General features: G+C 37.6%; 11 protein-coding genes across 11 annotated transcripts; 5 read left to right on the forward strand and 6 right to left on the reverse strand.

Annotated features, from left to right (window-relative positions):
• Nucleotides 1–17: 17 nt before the first annotated feature.
• Nucleotides 18–560, forward strand: EV154DRAFT_515836 (uncharacterized protein; the record flags this gene model as incomplete). Its single annotated transcript, XM_051602310.1, has 1 exon — nt 18–560. One exon carries the CDS (start codon nt 18–20, stop codon nt 558–560), a length of 543 nt encoding a protein of 180 aa, XP_051455413.1.
• Nucleotides 561–1,300: 740 nt separating this feature from the next.
• On the reverse strand, nt 1,301–2,181 carry EV154DRAFT_553389 (HAD-like domain-containing protein). The gene is made up of 3 exons (XM_051605129.1): nt 2,111–2,181; nt 1,917–2,045; nt 1,301–1,859 (listed from the first exon to the last, which is right to left on the reverse strand). Exons 1-3 carry the CDS (start codon nt 2,141–2,143, stop codon nt 1,332–1,334), a joined length of 690 nt encoding a protein of 229 aa, XP_051455414.1. The 5' UTR covers nt 2,144–2,181; the 3' UTR covers nt 1,301–1,331.
• Nucleotides 2,169–3,942, reverse strand: EV154DRAFT_291701 (Leo1-like protein-domain-containing protein). Its single transcript, XM_051594812.1, has 4 exons — nt 3,667–3,942; nt 3,425–3,596; nt 3,193–3,366; nt 2,169–3,129 (listed from the first exon to the last, which is right to left on the reverse strand). Exons 1-4 carry the CDS (start codon nt 3,909–3,911, stop codon nt 2,401–2,403), a joined length of 1,320 nt encoding a protein of 439 aa, XP_051455415.1. The 5' UTR covers nt 3,912–3,942; the 3' UTR covers nt 2,169–2,400.
• Nucleotides 3,943–4,099: 157 nt separating this feature from the next.
• On the reverse strand, nt 4,100–6,038 carry EV154DRAFT_565768 (uncharacterized protein; the record flags this gene model as incomplete). Its single annotated transcript, XM_051605917.1, has 4 exons — nt 4,100–4,646; nt 4,703–5,191; nt 5,252–5,650; nt 5,707–6,038. The coding sequence occupies 4 exons, from the start codon at nt 6,036–6,038 to the stop codon at nt 4,100–4,102; spliced, it is 1,767 nt and encodes a 588-aa protein (XP_051455416.1).
• A 1,738-nt stretch (nt 6,039–7,776) lies between these two features.
• EV154DRAFT_515849 (chitin synthase III catalytic subunit) lies at nt 7,777–9,133 on the reverse strand. The gene is made up of 4 exons (XM_051602311.1): nt 8,897–9,133; nt 8,647–8,831; nt 8,473–8,583; nt 7,777–8,367 (listed from the first exon to the last, which is right to left on the reverse strand). Exons 1-4 carry the CDS (start codon nt 9,048–9,050, stop codon nt 7,900–7,902), a joined length of 918 nt encoding a protein of 305 aa, XP_051455417.1. The 5' UTR covers nt 9,051–9,133; the 3' UTR covers nt 7,777–7,899.
• Nucleotides 9,134–9,229: 96 nt separating this feature from the next.
• EV154DRAFT_291755 (uncharacterized protein) lies at nt 9,230–9,948 on the forward strand. The gene has a single exon (XM_051594813.1). It carries the CDS (start codon nt 9,364–9,366, stop codon nt 9,892–9,894), a length of 531 nt encoding a protein of 176 aa, XP_051455418.1. The 5' UTR covers nt 9,230–9,363; the 3' UTR covers nt 9,895–9,948.
• On the reverse strand, nt 9,921–11,430 carry EV154DRAFT_515853 (uncharacterized protein). The gene is made up of 4 exons (XM_051602312.1): nt 11,169–11,430; nt 10,769–11,087; nt 10,483–10,712; nt 9,921–10,418 (listed from the first exon to the last, which is right to left on the reverse strand). The coding sequence occupies exons 1-4, from the start codon at nt 11,380–11,382 to the stop codon at nt 10,003–10,005; spliced, it is 1,179 nt and encodes a 392-aa protein (XP_051455419.1). The 5' UTR covers nt 11,383–11,430; the 3' UTR covers nt 9,921–10,002.
• A 160-nt stretch (nt 11,431–11,590) lies between these two features.
• EV154DRAFT_515856 (uncharacterized protein) lies at nt 11,591–13,264 on the forward strand. Its single transcript, XM_051602313.1, has 8 exons — nt 11,591–11,625; nt 11,687–11,766; nt 11,822–11,907; nt 11,965–12,264; nt 12,345–12,449; nt 12,541–12,842; nt 12,904–13,058; nt 13,126–13,264. Exons 1-8 carry the CDS (start codon nt 11,613–11,615, stop codon nt 13,183–13,185), a joined length of 1,101 nt encoding a protein of 366 aa, XP_051455420.1. The 5' UTR covers nt 11,591–11,612; the 3' UTR covers nt 13,186–13,264.
• Nucleotides 13,265–15,014: 1,750 nt separating this feature from the next.
• Nucleotides 15,015–15,944, forward strand: EV154DRAFT_424637 (TATA element modulatory factor 1 TATA binding-domain-containing protein; the record flags this gene model as incomplete). The annotated part of the gene is made up of 2 exons (XM_051596204.1): nt 15,015–15,525; nt 15,622–15,944. 2 exons carry the CDS (start codon nt 15,015–15,017, stop codon nt 15,942–15,944), a joined length of 834 nt encoding a protein of 277 aa, XP_051455421.1.
• Nucleotides 15,935–17,009, reverse strand: EV154DRAFT_446916 (ATP10 protein-domain-containing protein). Its single transcript, XM_051597120.1, has 3 exons — nt 16,700–17,009; nt 16,596–16,636; nt 15,935–16,523 (listed from the first exon to the last, which is right to left on the reverse strand). Exons 1-3 carry the CDS (start codon nt 16,984–16,986, stop codon nt 15,967–15,969), a joined length of 885 nt encoding a protein of 294 aa, XP_051455422.1. The 5' UTR covers nt 16,987–17,009; the 3' UTR covers nt 15,935–15,966.
• Nucleotides 17,010–17,777: 768 nt separating this feature from the next.
• On the forward strand, nt 17,778–19,704 carry EV154DRAFT_483544 (kinase-like domain-containing protein; the record flags this gene model as incomplete). Its single annotated transcript, XM_051598579.1, has 7 exons — nt 17,778–17,810; nt 17,869–18,068; nt 18,135–18,260; nt 18,331–18,458; nt 18,547–18,635; nt 18,706–18,822; nt 18,889–19,704. 7 exons carry the CDS (start codon nt 17,778–17,780, stop codon nt 19,702–19,704), a joined length of 1,509 nt encoding a protein of 502 aa, XP_051455423.1.
• Between the last annotated feature and the right edge of the window lie 69 nt (nt 19,705–19,773).

Consider the following 19,773-nt stretch of genomic DNA (forward strand, 5'->3'; position numbering starts at 1 on the left):
CAGAGTTCATCATTGCCATGCATTATATATCACGATGTATGTCGGATCCATCCTTTATTTTGCCACAAACATTACCTTCTCAAACTTATTCAGAGGCTGCTGGTCGTTTCAATACCCCCATCCACAGACATAACACTGTCAAATCTCCCGTCATCGCCACTAGAGGTACCATCCAGCCCATCATGTCCCCTGTCACAAGCCATACTACCGCATCTTCCTTCAACTCAAGGACAAATACAACTCACTCTTCTGTCTCCTTATCGCCACAAGAGATGAATCAATACAGGCCTTATTTTAATGAACTGGATACTGATAATTCAGGATTTATAGATGCCGATGAAGCTGTGTATTTCTTTAGCCACTCTCGTCTTTCTGATGCAGAGTTAGGCTTGATTTGGGAAATTGCTGATAGCAGATGCTTGGGAAAGTTGGACTTTCACGATTTCTGTGTGGCCATGCATTTGATAAACCTGCGTAAAAATGGCGAAAGGATCGACATATGTTCGTATTACAAACAAGCCAAGAAAATCATATCACTTACCCTTTTTTATTTGCTCTAATTGAAATTAGATCATACCCCTATACAGTTTACTCCATCACCTACTGTTCCGAACAGACAATTAGCTTTGCAACAACAGCAAGCTGAATTAGACCATCGTTACGAGCTTGAAAATACATTGGTCGAACTAAAACAACAAGTCATATTTCAACAAAAAGCGTTGGAAACAACGCAATCTCATCACCAAGCTGAGAAACAAAGTATTCATCAATTGGAATTGGAAGTGAGTCATGCAAAGCACGAGATGGAAGCTGCACAAAGAAATGCACAAGAGCAAGAAAAGCTATTAGAATGCGAGCAACAAAAGAGAGATGAACTTTGGGGGCATTCTTCTTCTACCACACAATCAAATACACCCAACACTGTGTTCCTTTCATCTTTACCAGAGTTGACAAGAGCACCTTCGTCGTTCTCCGGTAGCTCGGCCATGATGTCGCCTCGTAGTGATATTGGATCACCTCAAGTGTTTGATCCTTTTGCTGGATTCAAAAAATCAAATGGGCAACCTGCTGCTGCTGCTGGTGCGACAGCTGCAGCTACGGCTAATGCAAGTATACCAAACTCCAAATCCGTCTCTAAATACGGGTTTGATCTCTCTGCCTTTGACGCGCTCTCCGTTGGAGATAACAACACTTTTCAAAAGTCCTCTGTTAACGAAGATTTAGCATCCCTGTTTGGCTCACCTATCATCTCTTCTCAAACCACTGCTACGAAGGCGTCCGACTTTGATAATATATTCATGTAATAACAATAAAAATAGTTCTTTTTATTATTATTTATCATAAGGAGGAAGTCCAAAATCTTCAGGTACCAAATCCTCCATCGATTTCAAAACAACAGTAGCACCATGATTCTCATCACCTGTCAAACATTTGATATTTTCATCGGGAATCCAAACCACATGCATATTTGCATTTAAACCGGCTTCCACACCATTCACCGCATCTTCAAACACCAAACAGTTTTCGGAGGGTGGGTTGCCAAGATGCTTTTGAGCTGCCAAGAAAAGATCAGGTGCAGGCTTGCCGCGTTTAATCTCGGCATCATCTCCACAAATAATCACATCGAAAAGCTCGAAAAACTCTTTGTTCAATGACGTCTTCAGGTCAAACTTATTGCGCGTGGAAGAAGTGGCCACGGCCATGGGAATGCCATGAGCTTTCAAATGACGCACGAATTTTTCAACACCTGGAAGAATCATGACATGAGGGAAAAGATCTTCTTGAATAGTCGACATGATTTCCAAGTACTCTGGCACTGTCATGGGTAACTTGTAGGTTTCTACAACCATAGTGGCAGACTAGATTTATGCATGGGAGTTAGATAAAGACAGCGGAAAAAGATTGTTTCTATATACCTCATCGCCAGTTCTTCCCATTAATTTACTCTTGACATCCCAGGTAAATTTGACACCGTTGGCATGCTTGTCCAAGATTTGCTGAGTCACTTCGGTATAGACACGTTCCGTGTCTAAAAGGAGACCGTCCTTTTAGATTAACAATATTTAACATAAAGCTATATTCATTTTCCTAGTCGTTCAATATTCTTTACCATGTCAAAAATGCAGTGCGTGATTTTAGTCATTGTATATCAAGTTTTAACAATAAGAAAAAGCGTGAGATAAAACTGGTAATGTTTGGCGCTTTTATTTATAAAAATAAAATAAAGTCGCTAGTTTAATGTTTTATCATTTGTTCAACGTGTTCCCCTATATCTATGCCACGGTGGATTCATAAGCAAATACAATAAGAATTATAACTTATATGGCAGTGTATAAATGGTATGATGAATTTACTCTTTTTTTATGTTTTTAATTTTAGGGCAGATTTATAATACAATGTTTACTCGTCATCATCACTGACAATACGTGTACGTTTATGTCTTCTAACAACAATTTCCTCCTCGTCGTCGTCATCGTTACCATAATCGGCATCTTCCTCTTCATCTTCATCATCACTATAACGCGAACGCTTAGCATATTTATCCATACCAGTGCGTTTTGCCTGTGATAATCTATTCTCTCTCGATCGCTCCTCCTCTTCATCATATTCATCGTCGTCCACAACGAAATCATCCTCATATCTATCCTGAGCTTGACTACTGGCTCCATTACGAGATGGGTAATCTGCGGTATCATAATCACCAAAATCATTGTTTCTACGACTACTGGTGCTATCTCCATAACGCATATCCACCTTTCGGCGCTGCAGCTCCAATTTCTTTTGTGCCTTTAGTCGTTCGTTCTCTTGAGATTCAAGCTCTTGCTTCATAAGCTCAGGATCCTTATCTGTGAAATACATCTTTGTCCTGTTCTTCTTGACCTGCTTGTCGGCAATTTGAGCTGTCAAGTTACGATGGGTATCACTCTTAAGTCCACTAGGCATAAATGACATCAAATCCGTGAATTCAGTTTGACTTTCAAGTGCGCCAGAACCCGTTTGATGTGCTAACAGGAAGGAATGATCGTCTACTCCAACTGGTTTTATACCTAAATCGAAACATTCGTCCCCCAACATTAACGACTTTCTGCCATCCTCCCATTCTACAATATGTGCATTTGATTCCATTGTCTATTTATCCCCCCAAAAAAACTAATCAGTTTTCCTGATATATATAATTGTCTATAAACTCACTTCGTGCCCATGTTGTCTCACTCTTCTCCAACGAATAGTACTCTCGATTTGTTCACGAATAGCTTCTTGCTCTTGCTTGGCAGTCAATCCTTCCTCAATTTGTACTTCGAATTCACGAGGTACAAAAGGGTTGACTTCGATGTCCAAGAAACGCGGTAATTTTGCCAAGTAATACTATATTAAATAGTGATTAAACACCACTATAAAATAGCTTATTATTATTTATTTTTACCTTGTCGTTATCACTGTAAGGTACAGGAAGTTGAGGCATTTCAAGTGAGACCTCCACGCGTTGTTTTCTGCTAGACTGATTATCATAATCATCATAATCTTCTTTATTCTCGTCCTCTTCATATCGAGCTGGGCTTCTTCTATCTTCGTCCTCTGATGATTCTATACGTGAACTAATTTTAAAAAGTGTATTAATTTCATACGTGTCAAAAAGGTGTGCTGTTTCCATGTATTTTTATGAACCTTCTGTGTTTCATGGTTTGTCTCGATTCATCCTCAGATTCGGATTCATCGTCACTCCCGAATAAATTGTCGAGGTCATTTGATTTTGTTGGTGGTGGAGTTGTTACGGCTGCAACAGGTGAGTTATGACCTTCAGCAGAAGACTGTGATCGTCCATCGTCGATATCAGAGGCTTCGTCTTCTGAGCCAAAGAGATCTCCGAAATCGTGATCAGAAGCGCTTTCGTTATCGTTTTCGTAAGACATGTTTTTTTTAAAAAAAAAAGGTTTAGAAGAATGTAAAAAAAAAAAAAAAAAAAAAAAAAATGGCTCTCTATTTTTTTTTATTATTAGGTGTTGGCCGATAGACCTCCCCAAAACGTCATCATTTTTTTGTCCAATTAAATGACTCTATTGTCGTGTCAAAACCAAAAAAAAAAAAATGTTTTTTTATTTTATTTTATGCGAGTTATGCCCGAAGTCTTCTTGCCAATGGTACCTCGACATAATTTACTGCCGCAATAACATCTTTGTTGACTTTCAACGGAACCATTAAAAGTCGAAAAGTTATAGTCATAAAATAGTTCAGAGTTCGCTCCAATATCAACGGAAGCGAATACACCATAATGAGATTCCCCTTTCAGTGACCATTTTTCTATATGGCAATTAGGGTCACAACTGTGATTGATAAATCTAGCTTCGGTTCCCTTTGTACAGGCATCAATCACTTCTCCGTTGCAATAGTCTAAGAAATAAAAATTCTTTTCATTCACATAAACTGTACACATTCTTTCTTCACATAGCTCATGAGAGATGATTTCCCCACGATATTCAATCACTAAATCTCCCTTCTTGATATCACCAGTCGTTCGAAGCCCCCATCCACGACCTTCTGTCTGAAATACTTGAAGTCCCTTCTTTCTTTCTTTACGTTGAAATCGTTGATTCGAACATTGACTAGCACAAGGGCAATATTTTGGTTCACACTCATAAAACAACATTCTACAATCAATAATGTTTAGTTCTCCAGATCTATTCTCATCATGCCTGTTTCCTACCTATTAATACAATCCTCTCCACATCCCATCTGTCCTTCTTCTGTTGGTGGTACGCAGTGACAAACCGCTTGCTCATTTGCTTTATGCTGAGGTTTTCTTTCCACAAAGATATTAGACCGGATTCTTGTGAAAAACGGTTCTCGGTCCGCCATCAATCCTTTAATCAACCCCAAATCACGTTCCTCCAGTATATCGACAGGCAATTCAAAATCCTGAACTTTGGACATGATAAACTCCCCTTGATGGATAGGTAATTTAAACTGAAATCGTGTCTTTTCAACTACTTCAACTCGCGTTTCTTCAGAATAAAGTCCATGCTTTATAAACTCCTTTTTTTGACGGAGTAACACTGGTTTTTTGTATTGTACTGGTGGTTTATATTGTACACTGCCAGACGCTTTATATTCTACACTTGTAGTCGCTTTATTTGCGCTGCTCTGTCCATTGTCCGTTTCTTTGGACCATTTCAATCCACATGCATTACAAAGTCTAAAATCATTCGTCAATAATACATACACATACATATATATATATATTAAGCCAGCTTACGTTCTAAAGCCAAATGGACCTCTACGCCATAAAGGAGTGTTCGTAGTTTGACATTGTGTACATGCACCAGGTATAATTAGAGGAATCGCCGTTGGTGGAGGTGGTGGAGGGGGAGGGGGCGGCGGTGCTAATGATGATGATGATAATGATGATGATAGTGGAGATTCCGATGTAATAGGTAATGTTGATAAAGGCATATTTTCTTTTAATTTTGGTATTATTGTAAGTCTATTTTCCTTGTTAGCCTCCTTCTTTTGCCTTTTTATATTTGTTTTGCTGTATTTTCTTTTGGTCTGACGAGGAGATGCATCATAGAAAGGTGGGGGAAATGAAGTAGCACTATATCCAGTATCAGGTCTACCTACGGTTTTCCATCGAAGATGACATGCATTACACAAACTATACGTATAATAATTTAAAAAATAGAAGAACCCCCATGCAAAGTTTGTTATTACCTTAGTGGCCCACCCGGTCCATATCTCCATCGAGGCGTTTCAAATGTACCACATCTTTGACACCACTTACAGCCTTTCGCCACCAATTCTAATTTGTCTTCTTCCACTTCCAGCTTGATGGAGGTAAGTGCCTTTCTCTTGGTAGGTGGATTATAAATGTTATCATGAGGAGGAGGTGATGGTAAAAGGTTACTCGTGTCTTTCAATATAAACGCGTCTTCCTCACGTTTCGTTCTAGGTATATTTGCATTTTCAACCGATATCTCTTCACTTTCCGGTGTAAGCGTCTCGGTCGAAATTGTATCCTTATCCAGTCGTAAAATACTTTCCATCTCTTTTCTTTCTTTCTTGTTATTGGGGTATCTATTTCTTCTTTTTGGCTCTAGTCCTGTTTCGAATTCACAATGAGAGTTTTTCTTTTCCTTCTTTTTTTGCTCAGACTTTTAACAAAAAGGATGGAGGTTGCGTCTTTGACTGTTAAAGGGTATTTCTCTTCTCTACTGAACAAACAATACACTTGGTAGTCCCTCTCTTTTTATGTTGACAAAAAAAAAAGTAAAAAAAAAAGATAACGGGAAAAAAAAAGAAGGGGAACATCTGAATTGATCTTTTTTTTTTTTTTCGAAAACAAGCAGTCCCCATTCTTGTAAGCGTTGCTTAGATAATATTGACTCTGGTAAAATACACTGTACGTCAATCACGCGTCGTGTTGCAGATATTCGTCACGCGCTTTTTTTCCCCTGGGAAGATCTTACCTGGATGCAGTCTTTTTCTGATCTCTTCATAAAATACTCTCACCATAGCGTGGTCCGCATACAAAAATATCGAGCATGTAACCTAGGAAAAATTATGCTTCTTTTTACCCTATGAATAATCTTTTAGTCGCAGAACTAAAACTGTATGAATAGATCACTCGGCGAAACAGAATCTATCCCACTATTATACTGAATCCGTCGGTGGTATAAGCGTAACCAAACAAAAAATAGGAGTCACTCATGTTGTCAAAAACAGGCAATTTAGAGGTAGTACCTCCCCTCTCCCCCAAGAGGCCATCCGTTTAACTGCATGTGTATAAACGCGTGATTATAGCTTGTGTGGTATATATGATCCTCTTACGGCTGAATGAAACCCTAGACATTGGTAGATATTTTTAAAAAAAAATTGTTGCAGACATACTTGTCTGATTTTGCTTCAGGTGATGTATACCTTTTTTTTTTTTTTTTTTTTTGGGCAGGTTAGCTTCTTTAAACTTGTCTATAGATGAAACGTATCCATTGGGGTAGATTTTCTTGTCTAATTATCAGCAATAGAATGTGAAAGCAACGTGTTCTACCTGTCGGTTTATATAAAAAAAAACGTATGAGATACTTCCATTAGATAATGATAATTGGCAGGAGCTTTTTATTTTATCCTAATTTATCTTTTTGCTTTGTTGTAACGTGAACACTTAAAGTGTTTTAAATGCATGTTATTTATAGGTCCAGATTCGTTTAGCAGTACAAAAGTAGTTTTTGTACTCCCTCATTCCCACTACTTTAAACTCTAGATCAGCTTTTTGTGGTTAAAAAGTTTTTTTTTTATTAACAAAGGTATACATAGAAAGCTATTTACAAGTGGTATAATATATCAAGAAGAGAAAAGAGATAATAAATATATATATATGTATATATTTTATCAGGCGACGGGTTCAGCCATAGGCGTTGTTTTGAATGAAGATTTGAATCGAGTCAAGAAGGTGGGGCTTTTATTGCTGGCAGTACAATAGGGTGCCTTCTGCCATGGCTTGCAGTCAGTTTTCTTGGCCTTTGCAAACAGCAAATCAGGATGATCTGTTTCGGAATCATGATGCACCTGTGGATCAAATATGCATTCAAACGAATCTTCAAGCTTATCCCTTGTAAAATACACTACAGCTGGTGGTTCTTTACTGATTTTCACAGACAATGATTTTCTTCGGTTGTGTTGTTCGCTGTTTTTATTATCATGTTGTTTCTTTCGTAAAGGTGTCTCTGCAATAAGAGCTCGGATTTGACGAATGATTAATGTCATTTTATTTATTTATAAAAAACTAAAGAAAAAAAAGGGAATGATTTGGGTTTTTTCTTGCCTGTTTATATATGTGTGTGTCAAATAATGCAATGATGTGATTGGACAGATAAAGTTACACGGAACCCACACACACACACGCACGATCTAATGACACACCACTTCCTCGTCTTCCTTTAACAAGGCCTGTATTTCCCAAGCCTGGTGTTTGGAATCAATGGAGAACTCAAGATCCTCCTTGGTGATGGAGTCCCAATACTTGTAAATCATCATGACGGCTAATAGATTAAACATGCTTCCAAAAAATAGGCCGTCGAAATAATGCTTGACTTGCTCGCAAAGTGCGACGGAGAAAATAAACATGACGACAAGGCCTGACACGAAAAAGATGGTTCCAAATGCAATATCACCCAATGGCCATCGGTCGTCCAGCGTATAAGCGACTAAAATGATTTGAGACACCGTATAGACCAAAAACATAGAGCCATTCACCAAAAAGAAGATAATCCATAAAGCGCCCGGCGATGTATAACTAAATGGCCCTAAATTACTAAATGTCGCCATGGCAATAAACCCAACAATGAAGAATACCAAAAACGATGTGATCCGAATAGACTGAATACAGTAAGTACATAATCTGGTGACTATTGCCCTCAATATTCTCACACCACAAAAATCTTTTTTTGTGTAATGTGAACAAAATAAAATTTAGAGACTAACCCATAAACTGATCGGCGTGCCATCTTCTGCAAATTGAAATCCGACAAACCCATTCAGCATTAAGCACCAAAAACATGCGCTAAGTAGTCCCAGATGTGCTGCCGTGAAAAACTAGTGTGAAAAGCATCTTAGTTACACTGTACAAATAGCAATATCTAAAATTAAAAAATTTACGGGATATAAGATGGAGGCGGTCGGAATGATGTTGGTGACCAATAACATTTCCAGAAATATAGTCACCAAATATAATTGAAAAAACATGGCGATTTCTTTTCTACCAACCGCGGTATATTTCGTCTTGACGTGATAAATCATGACACTCGTCATACAAAGCGCTCCTAAATCCATCATCAAAGTCGCTACAGAATCGTTTCTTTTTTAAAATACCGATCTCACTCTGTTCATCTTTTTTTCGTTATTTTACCAGGTTGAAATACCAGTAATCCGGCAAATTCCACATTTCTGGAGTAACACATGGGTTCAATACCATCAAATTTTCCCATTAAAGGGCATAGTGTTAACGCTACAGTTTGACAAATACCATCAAATTTAAACAACTGGAATTTAAACTGTACCATCTTTTCCCAGATCAGAAAAAGAAAGAGAAAGAGAGAGGGAGAAAGTGAAGGATACGGAATATTTTACTTACAACATATTTGCTGTCATAGTTTCAAATCAAACTGAAAGGAAAAGCCTCTTGTTGTGTATGGTCTATTGTTCTATGCGGGAGTTTAATTTTACATCACCTCATTTCCCAAAAGTTTCATCATGTGCCAAAGTGAAACCTAAAAGCTGCATAAAAGTTGTTTCGACTATTTAAATAAAAATTTCACCGAAGCCCAAGTTTCTTCTTCTATACTTTTATTATTTTAAAAAAAAAAACTAAAACAAATGCCTCTCTCTATTACTGAAAAACGTCGTGTTGCTCTTGCTTATGATGGTAGTGAAGATGCTGACAGATTATTCGATTGGTCCGTCAAGAACATTGTTCGCCCTGAAAGTGATCATATCATCCTCCTATCTGCTGTCCAAAGACACGAAAAGTCAAGTCCTTCCCTTTTCAACAAGAAGGATGAAAAGCCCAAGGAAGCTGAATTGCCCATGCTCTCTACTACTGTTACCAAGGTGGATGAAGCCATCAAGGACATTGAACATCATCCTCAAGGTCAAACTGCTCGTCAACGTCTGGAAGACATGTCTGCTAAACTCCGTCAAATCAATGTCTCTAGTGAGGAACATATCTTGTGGGGAGACGCAAAGACTCTCTTACCCCGTTATACAGAGGCTCATAAGGTAGATTTATTAATCGTTGGTTCGCGTGGCTTAAGTACTGTCAAGAGTGTCTTTTTGGGCTCCGTGTCAGACGCCTGTCTTAAAAATTGTCCTTGTCCCGTTCTCGTTGTACGTAATGCTACCATCTAAGTCTCCCTAATCAAAATATAATATATACAATATACATATAATACATAAAATAAAAAATCCCCTTCTTCTTTTTGTAATTTCACACGGTTTATTTATTATGATTTATTTTTAAGGTTTGATCTTTGCGAGTCCTCTTAATTTTCTCAAGGCAATGGCAAACGCACCTAGACCTGACATGAGTGCAAGCCCCGAAATCACACCAAAGGCATATGGGTCATCTTCAAAGTAATTCTTTAAATTCATGCCCAATAAAGCTCCATATCCACTAACAACAGTAGCTGATAAGGTAATAATCGTCAGTCGAATATCATACCACATTAACGAATTTCGTGACACATCTAAAATCAGTTGCACAATCTCTTCCGTTGAACGCATGTGTTGTCTCAATGTCGACGCTTTAGCCGCAATTTCTTCTGTCTGCTTATAATACGCTTCCAATAATAATTCCACTTCTTCATGGTCCTGAGGCGCACGGTACTTGCCCGCTCTTTTATCAGAAAGATACATGGCCGCCAAATCCTCATCTATACCATTATTAGTCTCTCCCTTTCTCTCTCTCTCTCTCTTTCTGATACAAGAAAAACCTACCGTTGTCTAGCACTTCTTCTAATGCATCTCGAATCGATAACGCATCTTGTTCGAATTTTGCAAGCTTCTTGGAAAATTGTAATAAATCTCGCAATTTGTCACCATTCATTGACTCTTCTATATCTGCTAAATCCTCTAAATCTCCCAAGAGTTTATTCACGGGCCCTTCTAATATATCTAATTCTGACTGTAGTGACGATGTGACTGATATTAAAATGGCTTCCAGCGCTCTGTTTTTTTTTTGTTAGTAACCCAGTTTTTTATGCCTTTGATGAGTAGATGTTACCTAAATTCAAATGGCAATCCATCTTTTTGCGACCGTAATCGTTCTTGCAAATCATAAATAAATATGCTTTGATTATAACTATCGGTCGATCCATAGGTATCAAAAAGCACAACCATATCACTCTTCAACAACGCCTTTAAATGCGCAATGCTCACCAGGATAGCTTCCGGTCGAACAAGTATCGTGGGTTTCTGGTATACGGAGTAGGTATCAATCGTTCTTAAATCACGAGGTAATAACGAATGATGTTGACAAAAGTCACTTTTGAAAAAGTCACCTGCGGTTGTTTTGACAGCACCATTCTGATCAAATTCGGTGCCTATATTGATATTTTTTTATTTTATTTTTTTTGTTAGTTTTTCGACAGCTCACGACTTGCAAAATAAATGTCATACTTTACATCGTAGTTTCATTTCAGTCACTTTGGTTGGCAGGGAAACCACACGTCTAGCCGCCCCCATGGGCGGCCCCACATTAGACTTTGTTGTCGTTGTTGCATACAATCTCTTTACTGCATGCCTTGGTAAATTCATGGCCGCCGGTAAACGTTTCATATTGGGTGTTACCACTGAAAATGTCAAACATCTTGCCAACAAAAACTTGGATCTTAACATTATAGTTTTTCTTTATAATAAAAAGGGAATATAATTTTATTTTTTTTTCGCACCCACCCCCCACTTTATCAGAATGCTGCGTACAACTCTATTTTAAATACCCGCTATGCGATTGTCAATAAATGATCTGTACTCTTTGTCGATGATAATCAAACTTTTTTATTTTTATTTTTGGTTATTTATTTTCTCTCTCTCTCTTTCTCTTTATCTTTTATTGTGCAAAACAAGAAATGGGGGCTTTTAGTAAGTAGTTTTATCACTTTTTGATGATTTAGTATTAAGCGCCCGCAAACCCTTCCATAAGTGAGTACTGCAGATACATCACAGAAAGATGAAGTACCCACACAGCTTCTGGAAGAATATGATCAATACGAAACAGAAAAGGTAAAGTCTATCTTGATTGATCTAGCTACTTTTTTTATTTACACCCACATACAAGGTGCTCGAAAATCAGTTGATGAATTACTATCAGAGTCTCTCTAAACACGAGAGCGACTTGAGCGCTGTGGAAACATCATTTATTCCGTAAAGTATATATCCTATAAGCTCACATTGGGTACTAATAACAAAGCCTTCTTTTAGAGTAGTACGTGCATCTATTATTAACATTATGGGAAAGAAACAATGTGAATCTTACAAGAAATACAATGCCTTCACGTCCACAGACCTGAGTATCTTGAGATCTATCCATAAACTACCTCATTTTAATGCAGATAAACACAACGAAGTAAATCACTTGATTGAACCTCTAAAACGAGCTTTTCAAGTGGGTAGTATGGATCAAGTTGCTACTACCATCGAAAACATGAAGAATATACAGATTTACAAGGGAAATCCGTTTACTACAATTGACTATCAATTGTTAGATATCATTGAATACATGTACGTGGATCTTATTTTTATTTTATTATGAATGTAAAAACAATCAATATATAACATAACAGGTTTTTTTTTTGACATAGATCGAATTTTTGTGTTCGACATCATAACCTTCATTCAAAACCTTTTATTCACTGGACTCATATATTTGACATATTATTTCGTGGAACAAACATTAAACTTACAAAGTAAAAAAAAAAAAAGAAAAAGTAGAGAGACATTTTATGAAAGGGCTTTTTCCTTATCTATTAATACACTGATAAATATTTTATATTTTAGTCATAAATCCAAGTTCTCAATAACAGATGACAGTGATATATCAAACGATACCATTTTATTCCAATGTCATGCTCAGCAAACGACTACCGATTATGGACGCCAGAACAACATTGAGTTAGCGACTTGCGGTATGACAATGAATATGCTTAACGCCACACAGCTTGAAAACGATGATAGAGAGGCCATCTTTCAAAGTCATTCAGTTCTTGTTAATAAATCTATTTTAGAAGAGCTCACTATTTCCTCTTATCGAATCAATGATTCAACAGAAGATGTGTTTCCTATCGGTATTCAGTTAATTGGTAATTCAGTAATACTTTATTTTTATCCTCTCTTTTTTAAAATAACACGCAAATATCGTAGGTTATGTCGGCTACCTGTACTCTGTGAAACCCTACAAGGGTGTTTACGTCGCATCCCAAGTGTGTGAAAACACTCTCTTCATTCCACAAACATTGGCCGAATTTCAATCTTTTCTGTACAATGACCATATTCTTGAAATGTTGTGTAATTTAAAGGTAATCCACCTTATCTTTTTCTTCCTTATTTTTCATTTCACTGACGTTGTTTTTTTAAATATAACAGAGACACTATGTTAACATTGCCAAGGTCGTACGACGAGCCTCTTTTAATCGTGGCATATAAACAAAAACAAAAAAAAAAATGCACTGATTTTCATTGCTGTCTTTCAAAAAACCCTTTTTCTCCTCTCATAATTAAACACTTTATTTTTTTCTTTTTTTAATCACTCTCTCCTTTTTGGATACACTTTATTTCATAAAAATAAAAACACCATGAGCGGTTTTTTTGGCTCAAACGATTCTACGTCAAGGTGGGGTGGTCTCCTGAAGCAAGCCATCTCCAATGTCGAAACCACTTTTGATTCATTGCTTGAACAACCTCCTCAACAACAACAACAATCTCAGCAAACCAAAGGTAAATGTCGTTTTTTGTCCTTCCCCTCCCAATTTTCTCCTCCTAAACATGACCTCTCTCTCTCTATATACATACTTATTATATAGACACGGACACGGAGACCTATATGGACCCTATCAGCGGTATGGTCACTACTATCGAAAGACCTCGCACTGCACCATTACCACCACCAGCAGCTAAAAAAGATGAACAAACAAAAGTACTACAGGAATCGCGCTCAAGTTTAGATTTGTCTACTCGATTAGCTGCCGTCATGGCAGAAAAGAAAAAAAAGAACAAGGAATCTGTATCAACAACACCTATTATACCTACAACAGAAGCTCCCACAAAAGAAGGGGCAATAGAGTCAACGAAAGAGATAAAAGAAGTGACGCCTTCAACAACAGAGGTAGCAGTGGAGAAAGTGACTGAAGAAGCACCTGTAAAAGAAATTGTGCAAAAGGTACCAGAGGATATAGTCGAGAATACACCTGTAAAAGAGGAAATAGTGGAACCTACACAACAAGTAGATATCACACCAAAAGAGAATGAAGAAAAAGAGGTCGAAACACAAGTAGAACTTGTGGATACCACACCTAGCAACCCTAAAAAAGATACAGATACCAAAGATGATAAGGACCGAATTCTAGAACAACGTGAAACACAACTCTTACAAGCTATGGAAAACATTGCCAACTTACACGACCAAATTCACCAAATCCAAGAAGAGGCGGATACCAAGGTAAGAACCGCTCTACAACAATTAGAAGCCGCCGAATCCAATACATCCTCACCCGCCAACCTTGCCAAAACCGTCAAACGCTTAGAAGCTTCTCTCGATGACCTTAAAAAGCAAATGGCGTCCAAAGAAGAAAAGATTCAGGGTTTGATGCTGGAGGGAGAGAAACTATCCAAAGTCGAATTACGTCACTCGACACTCATCAAAAAGTTACGGCTAGAGAAAGCCGATGTCGATAAAACTTTACTGGATCAGACAAAGAAACTGGAAAAGGCCATGACAGATCTTTCCCAGGCTTCAGAAAAGGGTTCGAAACAATCCGAGACAGAGAAAAGACTACAGGATTCGGTCAAATTATTATCAGATCTCTCCGAACAACAAACAAAACACATCAACAAACTCGAATCTGAGAAAATAGCCACCACCAAAAAATCATCAGAGACCGAATTGGCCCTGAAAAAGGCACTCGAAAGTATGGACGATGAACGCACAAAGGCAAAATTGGAGGCCGAACAGGTCAATGCTGCTGCCCTTGAAAAAGAAATTAAGGCCAATGATAGGCTACATAAAGAACTCACCAAAACTTCCCAAGACGCTCAATCCCTCGAATCAAAATTAAGAAAGGAAATCAGAGACTTGCAAATCGCTTTACAAACCGTCGAAGAACAAGGTGGTTTACGTGAAGATGCTCTCAGAAAGGAAGTGGCGGACCTACAAACCAAATTACAGCAATCTGATAATAAAATGGAAGATATCAGCGCTACCGTAGATGAAGCAACCGCTCCTTTACTGAGACAGATTGAGGAATTACAAACTCAACATGCTTTGGCAATCAGAAACAGAGATCAAGCAGAGCAGAGGTAACAAAAAAAAAAAATTGTATTATTTTCCTCACAACTCATACTCATATTTTTTTTTTAGCATCATCATTCGTATGCAAACAGCTGAGGCTGAACATAAAAAGACCGTCGAAAAGGATGAGAAATTGCAGGCTGATATCAAATCTTTAAATGGACGTCTAGAGCAATCAGAGGCTGAAATCGAGCGACTTTTATCTAAAATAAAGACATTGGAAGCACAGGTAGAAGCGGATGCGATTAAAAAAAAGCAACTCGAGGACCGTGTAGCAACGCTAGTACAGGAAATAAAGGAGCTAAACGAAAAAGAAATCAAGGACCAAGAAGGATTAAAAACTCAATATCAACGTTTAATGAGAGAAAGAGTGAACGAAGAAAAGAAACAGTTTGAACTTCGACTAAAGGCGGAAAGAGCAAACCATATCTCCTCCAATCAGGAACAACAACAACAAGACACTATGGTTATCAACACGAGTCATCATAGTCCACCCAGTGTGAGTTCTAGATCCAGTTTTGATAGTAGTTCAACTACACCTGTTGTTTCTTCTATTCTCGTCGAACGACTTCAAGCAAATACTCGACAATTAGAAAACCAATTAAATTTCTATCAAACACAACTACAAAGCTCAGCACAGTCCAGGGATGAGTTATCCGAAGAGGTCTTAAGTATGTCCCAAGAAATTGAAACTTTACGTAAAGAAACTAAAAGGACACATGAGGTCGAAAAGCAACTTGAACAATTAAATCAAAGGTACCACACATTACTCGAGTTACTAGGTGAACGTACAGAAGAAGTGGAAGAACTGAAAGCTGATCTGATTGATGTCAAGGAAATGTATAAAACACAAATTCTGGATCTTGTCCAAAAAATAGATCAATTAAGTAAAAAATAACCAATAATAAACTTTTTTTTTTTTATTTCTTTTCGTTGCCACCACTTGTATTCTTCTTTTCGACAAGGTAATCCGTCATGGCCAACATATTACCGACTTCTTCAGGCGTTGCAGGTCCATGAGCTGTCCATCTCACTTTACAATTCTCATCAACTAAAAACACATACCCAATGTATTGATTTGTCATATCCAATGATTTTCGGGTCTTGCTGATATCCTTCATAATCAAGCAATAATTATCTCTACGTTCCTCTGCCAAGTTCTTACGGATAAGTGGTACAAATGCCTTCAACAACAATTGCTTTAATAAATTCTCTTGTACATTCACTTCCACCACTTGAATATCGCTCGATCCTTTATATTTGTTCAAAAAAGGTTGGATAAACGTTTCCACATGAGGTTCTCCAAACTTTGCATACACAAAACTCATCAACGTCACTTTGCCAACAAGCTTTTCCGTCGTATTGATCTTCTTTCGTGATAAATCTTGCGCTTCGAAATTTGGCATATATCCTGCCTTTTCTGGCTTGATCATTTGTGAGCTTGCATAATACATTTTTCCACCATGTTTACGCATTTCTATCAAATCCATGATTTAGTCATACTCTTTTTCTTTTTTTTAAAAAAAAACCCTAGTTTCCTTCTTCTTACCATGGACATCAGCAAAATAGGATTTGGTTGCCTCTTCAACTCTAATTATGACGTTTTAGTAGGCAATGTCAAAAAAAAGAAATAAGACGGCATGAAGGACTTACAAATGACGACGTTCAGCAGCATGGGCAGCAAATGCCTTTTCATAGTCAACAAAATCCCGAAGCTTTTGTTGCTTTCTCTTGATCCAATTATTATGATCAACGACAGGAGGATCCAATACACCCAATGCGGCAGCGGGAGAGCGAAAGGTACCATATTGTGGTGGTGGTCCTGTCTTTTCGTCTGTAGTGGAGTTGGTCACGTTTCGAACATGTTGTACTCCCACGGCCTTCCATGCATGTTGTTGCTGAACCAAACGTTGTGATAAAATTCTACTTGTTCTCAACATTTTTGTTTATTATAAAAAGAAGGGTGGGGGGAGGAGGGGTGACTGGTGTTTAATCTCTGTTAAAAAAAAAAAAAAAAAAGTTTATTTATGCCCGTTATTGGCCAATACGATTTTAGACAGCTTCTGCACTTGTTATGAAAGACTAAACAGAGGATACGAGGATGTCTTGTCTAAAAGAGTATTCACTATTAACCATAGGTTAACTTATATAACGCTTATGTATGTCTAACTTTTTGTCAGCGCCAGAATGTCTAGTTATCAATTTGGTCGTTACTTTGTGTTTTCATCTCATTTACTATATCAAAACGACGTACCTGTACTCAAATAAAAGATGTATCTGAGGATTCAAAGTGTAGAGGAAAAAAAGATCTTAAATACGAACACAAGGTGCTTTCGTTTATTTTTCTCTTCTTTTCGCAATGGTTAGACATTGATGTGTTATGCTTTTCAGTAATAGAATCCAGGTCCCGACCAAATAAAAATTGTATATGAAAGTTTCTCATAATTTTGTTTTTTCCTTTTCTTTAAATTGACTCTTTTCTCATCTTGTTTGGATCATCCACGCCCCCCAATAGATTGTGTATAGCAAACTTTTTTGCTGTACTGTATAAAAAATAATTCAACATTCGTTTCTTTTCGGAATTAATAGCAACTGCCCTTGGTGGCAGTAGTATTCGGTCTGATGACGGAGATGAAAGAGGTATAAAAAGGCTCTATTGCTATTCACCCCCACCACGAATTGTATTAATAATGACAGATCGAAAGCAGTGACCTTATCTCAGTTCAAACTCATGCGCATTGTGGGTCGTGGTGCTTTTGGAAAGGTGAAAGAGAAAAAGAATGGTGTTAAAAGAATATGTGTGTTTAACAAGTAATTTACAGGTCCGCATCGTTGAACATCGAGAATCTCGTAGATTATATGCATTGAAATACATTGACAAGGAGGAATGTATTCGAATGGACGCTGTGCGTAATATAATTCGAGAACGAGTGATTCTGGAGCAGCTGGACCATCCCTTCTTATGCCGGTTGAGGTTTGCTTTCCAAGACAACGATTACATGTACATGGTGACTGACTTGATGTAAGTACACATACACACGCATACACACTTGTTTGTTTTTACAAACACTACATTTTAATTTTACAGGTTAGGTGGGGATCTGCACTTTCACATATCACGTCAAACCTATTTTTCTGAAGATATCATTCGTTTTTGGTTTGCTGAATTGGCGTCGGCTATTAAATATCTTCATCTGAAACGAGTGGTACACAGGTATAAGTTTATAGGTTGCCCTCATCAACCTCCCCCACTTACATGTGATTTTTTTTTTTTTTTGAAATAGAGATATCAAACCACATAATATTTTAATGGACGATAAAGGACATGTTCACTTGGCCGATTTCAACATTGCCACTCATCTTCATGCACATAGACCTTTGACTTCTAATTCAGGGACAGGATATTATATAGGTAAGGGGAGGATGAAAAAAAAAAAAAAAAAAAAAAAAAAACTGAAATGACAAAAAGAAAGTGTACAACTAAAAATTGCATATAACAGCACCCGAGGTTTATAAAGGTGGAGGATATAATGAAGCTGTGGATTGGTGGAGTTTAGGTGTCACGCTGTATGAATGTATATACCAAAAAGTGAGTTTCCCCCAACTTTTAATTATTTACAAGGCATAACTAAAGAGCAACAATTTATTTTTTTCTTTAGAGACCGTTTGAATATGAAACTTCAGAGGATTTACAGGCAGCGATACGAAGAGGATATGTGAAATATCCTACCAAGGACCGTCAAGTGTCAGGCGAATGTTTAGCAGTGATACAAGGAGTAAGGGGATAATTTACATATAATAAAAAAGTCAGGGTCCATGATACTAACATATGCAAAATAAAGTTTCTGGAAGTCAACCCCAACAAAAGATTAGGATATGGCGATGCGGGATGGGCAGCATTAGTACGACACCCATTTTTTCGACCGATCAACTGGAATAAACTCGAGTCTAAATCAATACCACCTATATTTGTGCCTGCAACCCAAAACAACTTTGACCTAACATACGATCTAGAAGAGCTCTTTTTGGAAGAATCACCACTGACAGCACATACTACCAAACGAGTGCATAAATCCAATCGAAAGAGTTTAAATGATGCGATTACGAGTAAACGTGAACGTGATCTAAATATGATTGATGAGAAATTCAAATACTTTGATTTTACAATCTTTGAAAAATATGAAGGATTTAAAGACCATGTTACAATGACTGTTGGGGATCCACCGGATTGGGTTAAACCTGCTTTTGAGGGCGCGGAGCAAGGAGATATACTACCTATCAAAAGAATAATGACAGGCAATCATGACTTTGAAGACAATGTAGGTGATAGTAACTGGCGAGGACCTAATAAATCCGCTTCCACTAGCAACATTACTGCAAGTCCTGCTTTAGCTCTGGGCAAATACGATCAAGATCAAAGCTGGAAAAGAAGCAGTATGGGCGCAATACGAAAATTCAATAATAATAATAATAATAATGGAAGTAGTAGTAATTTAACTTCCAGCCCCACTGCTTTAGCTCATAATGAATCTTCAACAAGTCTTAGCGAGGAATATGCATTATCATTACAGGGCATCCGTAAAAAGCAGAGTACCAAAAGTTTTCGTGAGAGAAGGGAAAGAGATAGAAAAAGTATTCAAGTCATTCAACATCCATGAACACAATTTACTGTTTCCCTAGAAACCAACCTGGCAAAAAAACAACAGAAAAAAAAATGTAACATGGTG

This window comes from Mucor mucedo (assembly GCF_025094135.1).
Source record: "Mucor mucedo strain NRRL 3635 chromosome Unknown EV154scaffold_76, whole genome shotgun sequence".
Taxonomy (NCBI): domain Eukaryota; kingdom Fungi; phylum Mucoromycota; class Mucoromycetes; order Mucorales; family Mucoraceae; genus Mucor; species Mucor mucedo.

Excerpts from the sequence above, each read along its gene's own strand:
- EV154DRAFT_553389 (XM_051605129.1), bottom strand. The coding sequence starts at position 2,143 with ATGACTAAAATCACGCACTGCATTTTTGACATG. Across the intron at positions 2,046-2,110 it reads CGCACTGCATTTTTGACATG|GACGGTCTCCTTTTAGACAC; the intron begins GTAAAGAATATT and ends TTAATCTAAAAG. Across the intron at positions 1,860-1,916 it reads TGGGAAGAACTGGCGATGAG|TCTGCCACTATGGTTGTAGA; the intron begins GTATATAGAAAC and ends GCATAAATCTAG.
- EV154DRAFT_291701 (XM_051594812.1), bottom strand. The coding sequence starts at position 3,911 with ATGTCTTACGAAAACGATAACGAAAGCGCTTCTGATCACGATTTCGGA. Across the intron at positions 3,597-3,666 it reads CAAACCATGAAACACAGAAG|TTCACGTATAGAATCATCAG; the intron begins GTTCATAAAAAT and ends TTTTAAAATTAG. Across the intron at positions 3,130-3,192 it reads TGAGACAACATGGGCACGAA|ACAATGGAATCAAATGCACA; the intron begins GTGAGTTTATAG and ends GGGGATAAATAG.
- EV154DRAFT_515849 (XM_051602311.1), bottom strand. The coding sequence starts at position 9,050 with ATGGTACAGTTTAAATTCCAGTTGTTTAAATTTGATGGTATTTGTCAA. Across the intron at positions 8,584-8,646 it reads CCGCCTCCATCTTATATCCC|TTTTTCACGGCAGCACATCT; the intron begins GTAAATTTTTTA and ends TTTTCACACTAG. Across the intron at positions 8,368-8,472 it reads GCACGCCGATCAGTTTATGG|TCTATTCGGATCACATCGTT; the intron begins GTTAGTCTCTAA and ends TACTGTATTCAG.
- EV154DRAFT_291755 (XM_051594813.1), top strand. The coding sequence starts at position 9,364 with ATGCCTCTCTCTATTACTGAAAAACGTCGTGTTGCTCTTGCTTATGAT.
- EV154DRAFT_515853 (XM_051602312.1), bottom strand. The coding sequence starts at position 11,382 with ATGTTAAGATCCAAGTTTTTGTTGGCAAGATGTTTGACATTTTCAGTG. Across the intron at positions 11,088-11,168 it reads GACTGAAATGAAACTACGAT|GCACCGAATTTGATCAGAAT; the intron begins GTAAAGTATGAC and ends ATATCAATATAG. Across the intron at positions 10,713-10,768 it reads GGATTGCCATTTGAATTTAG|AGCGCTGGAAGCCATTTTAA; the intron begins GTAACATCTACT and ends AAAAAAAAACAG.
- EV154DRAFT_515856 (XM_051602313.1), top strand. Across the intron at positions 11,767-11,821 it reads ATCAATACGAAACAGAAAAG|GTGCTCGAAAATCAGTTGAT; the intron begins GTAAAGTCTATC and ends CCCACATACAAG. Across the intron at positions 13,059-13,125 it reads AAATGTTGTGTAATTTAAAG|AGACACTATGTTAACATTGC; the intron begins GTAATCCACCTT and ends TAAATATAACAG.
- EV154DRAFT_446916 (XM_051597120.1), bottom strand. The coding sequence starts at position 16,986 with ATGTTGAGAACAAGTAGAATTTTATCACAACGTTTGGTTCAGCAACAA. Across the intron at positions 16,637-16,699 it reads GCTGCTGAACGTCGTCATTT|AGTTGAAGAGGCAACCAAAT; the intron begins GTAAGTCCTTCA and ends CGTCATAATTAG. Across the intron at positions 16,524-16,595 it reads CTATTTTGCTGATGTCCATG|AAATGCGTAAACATGGTGGA; the intron begins GTAAGAAGAAGG and ends TGGATTTGATAG.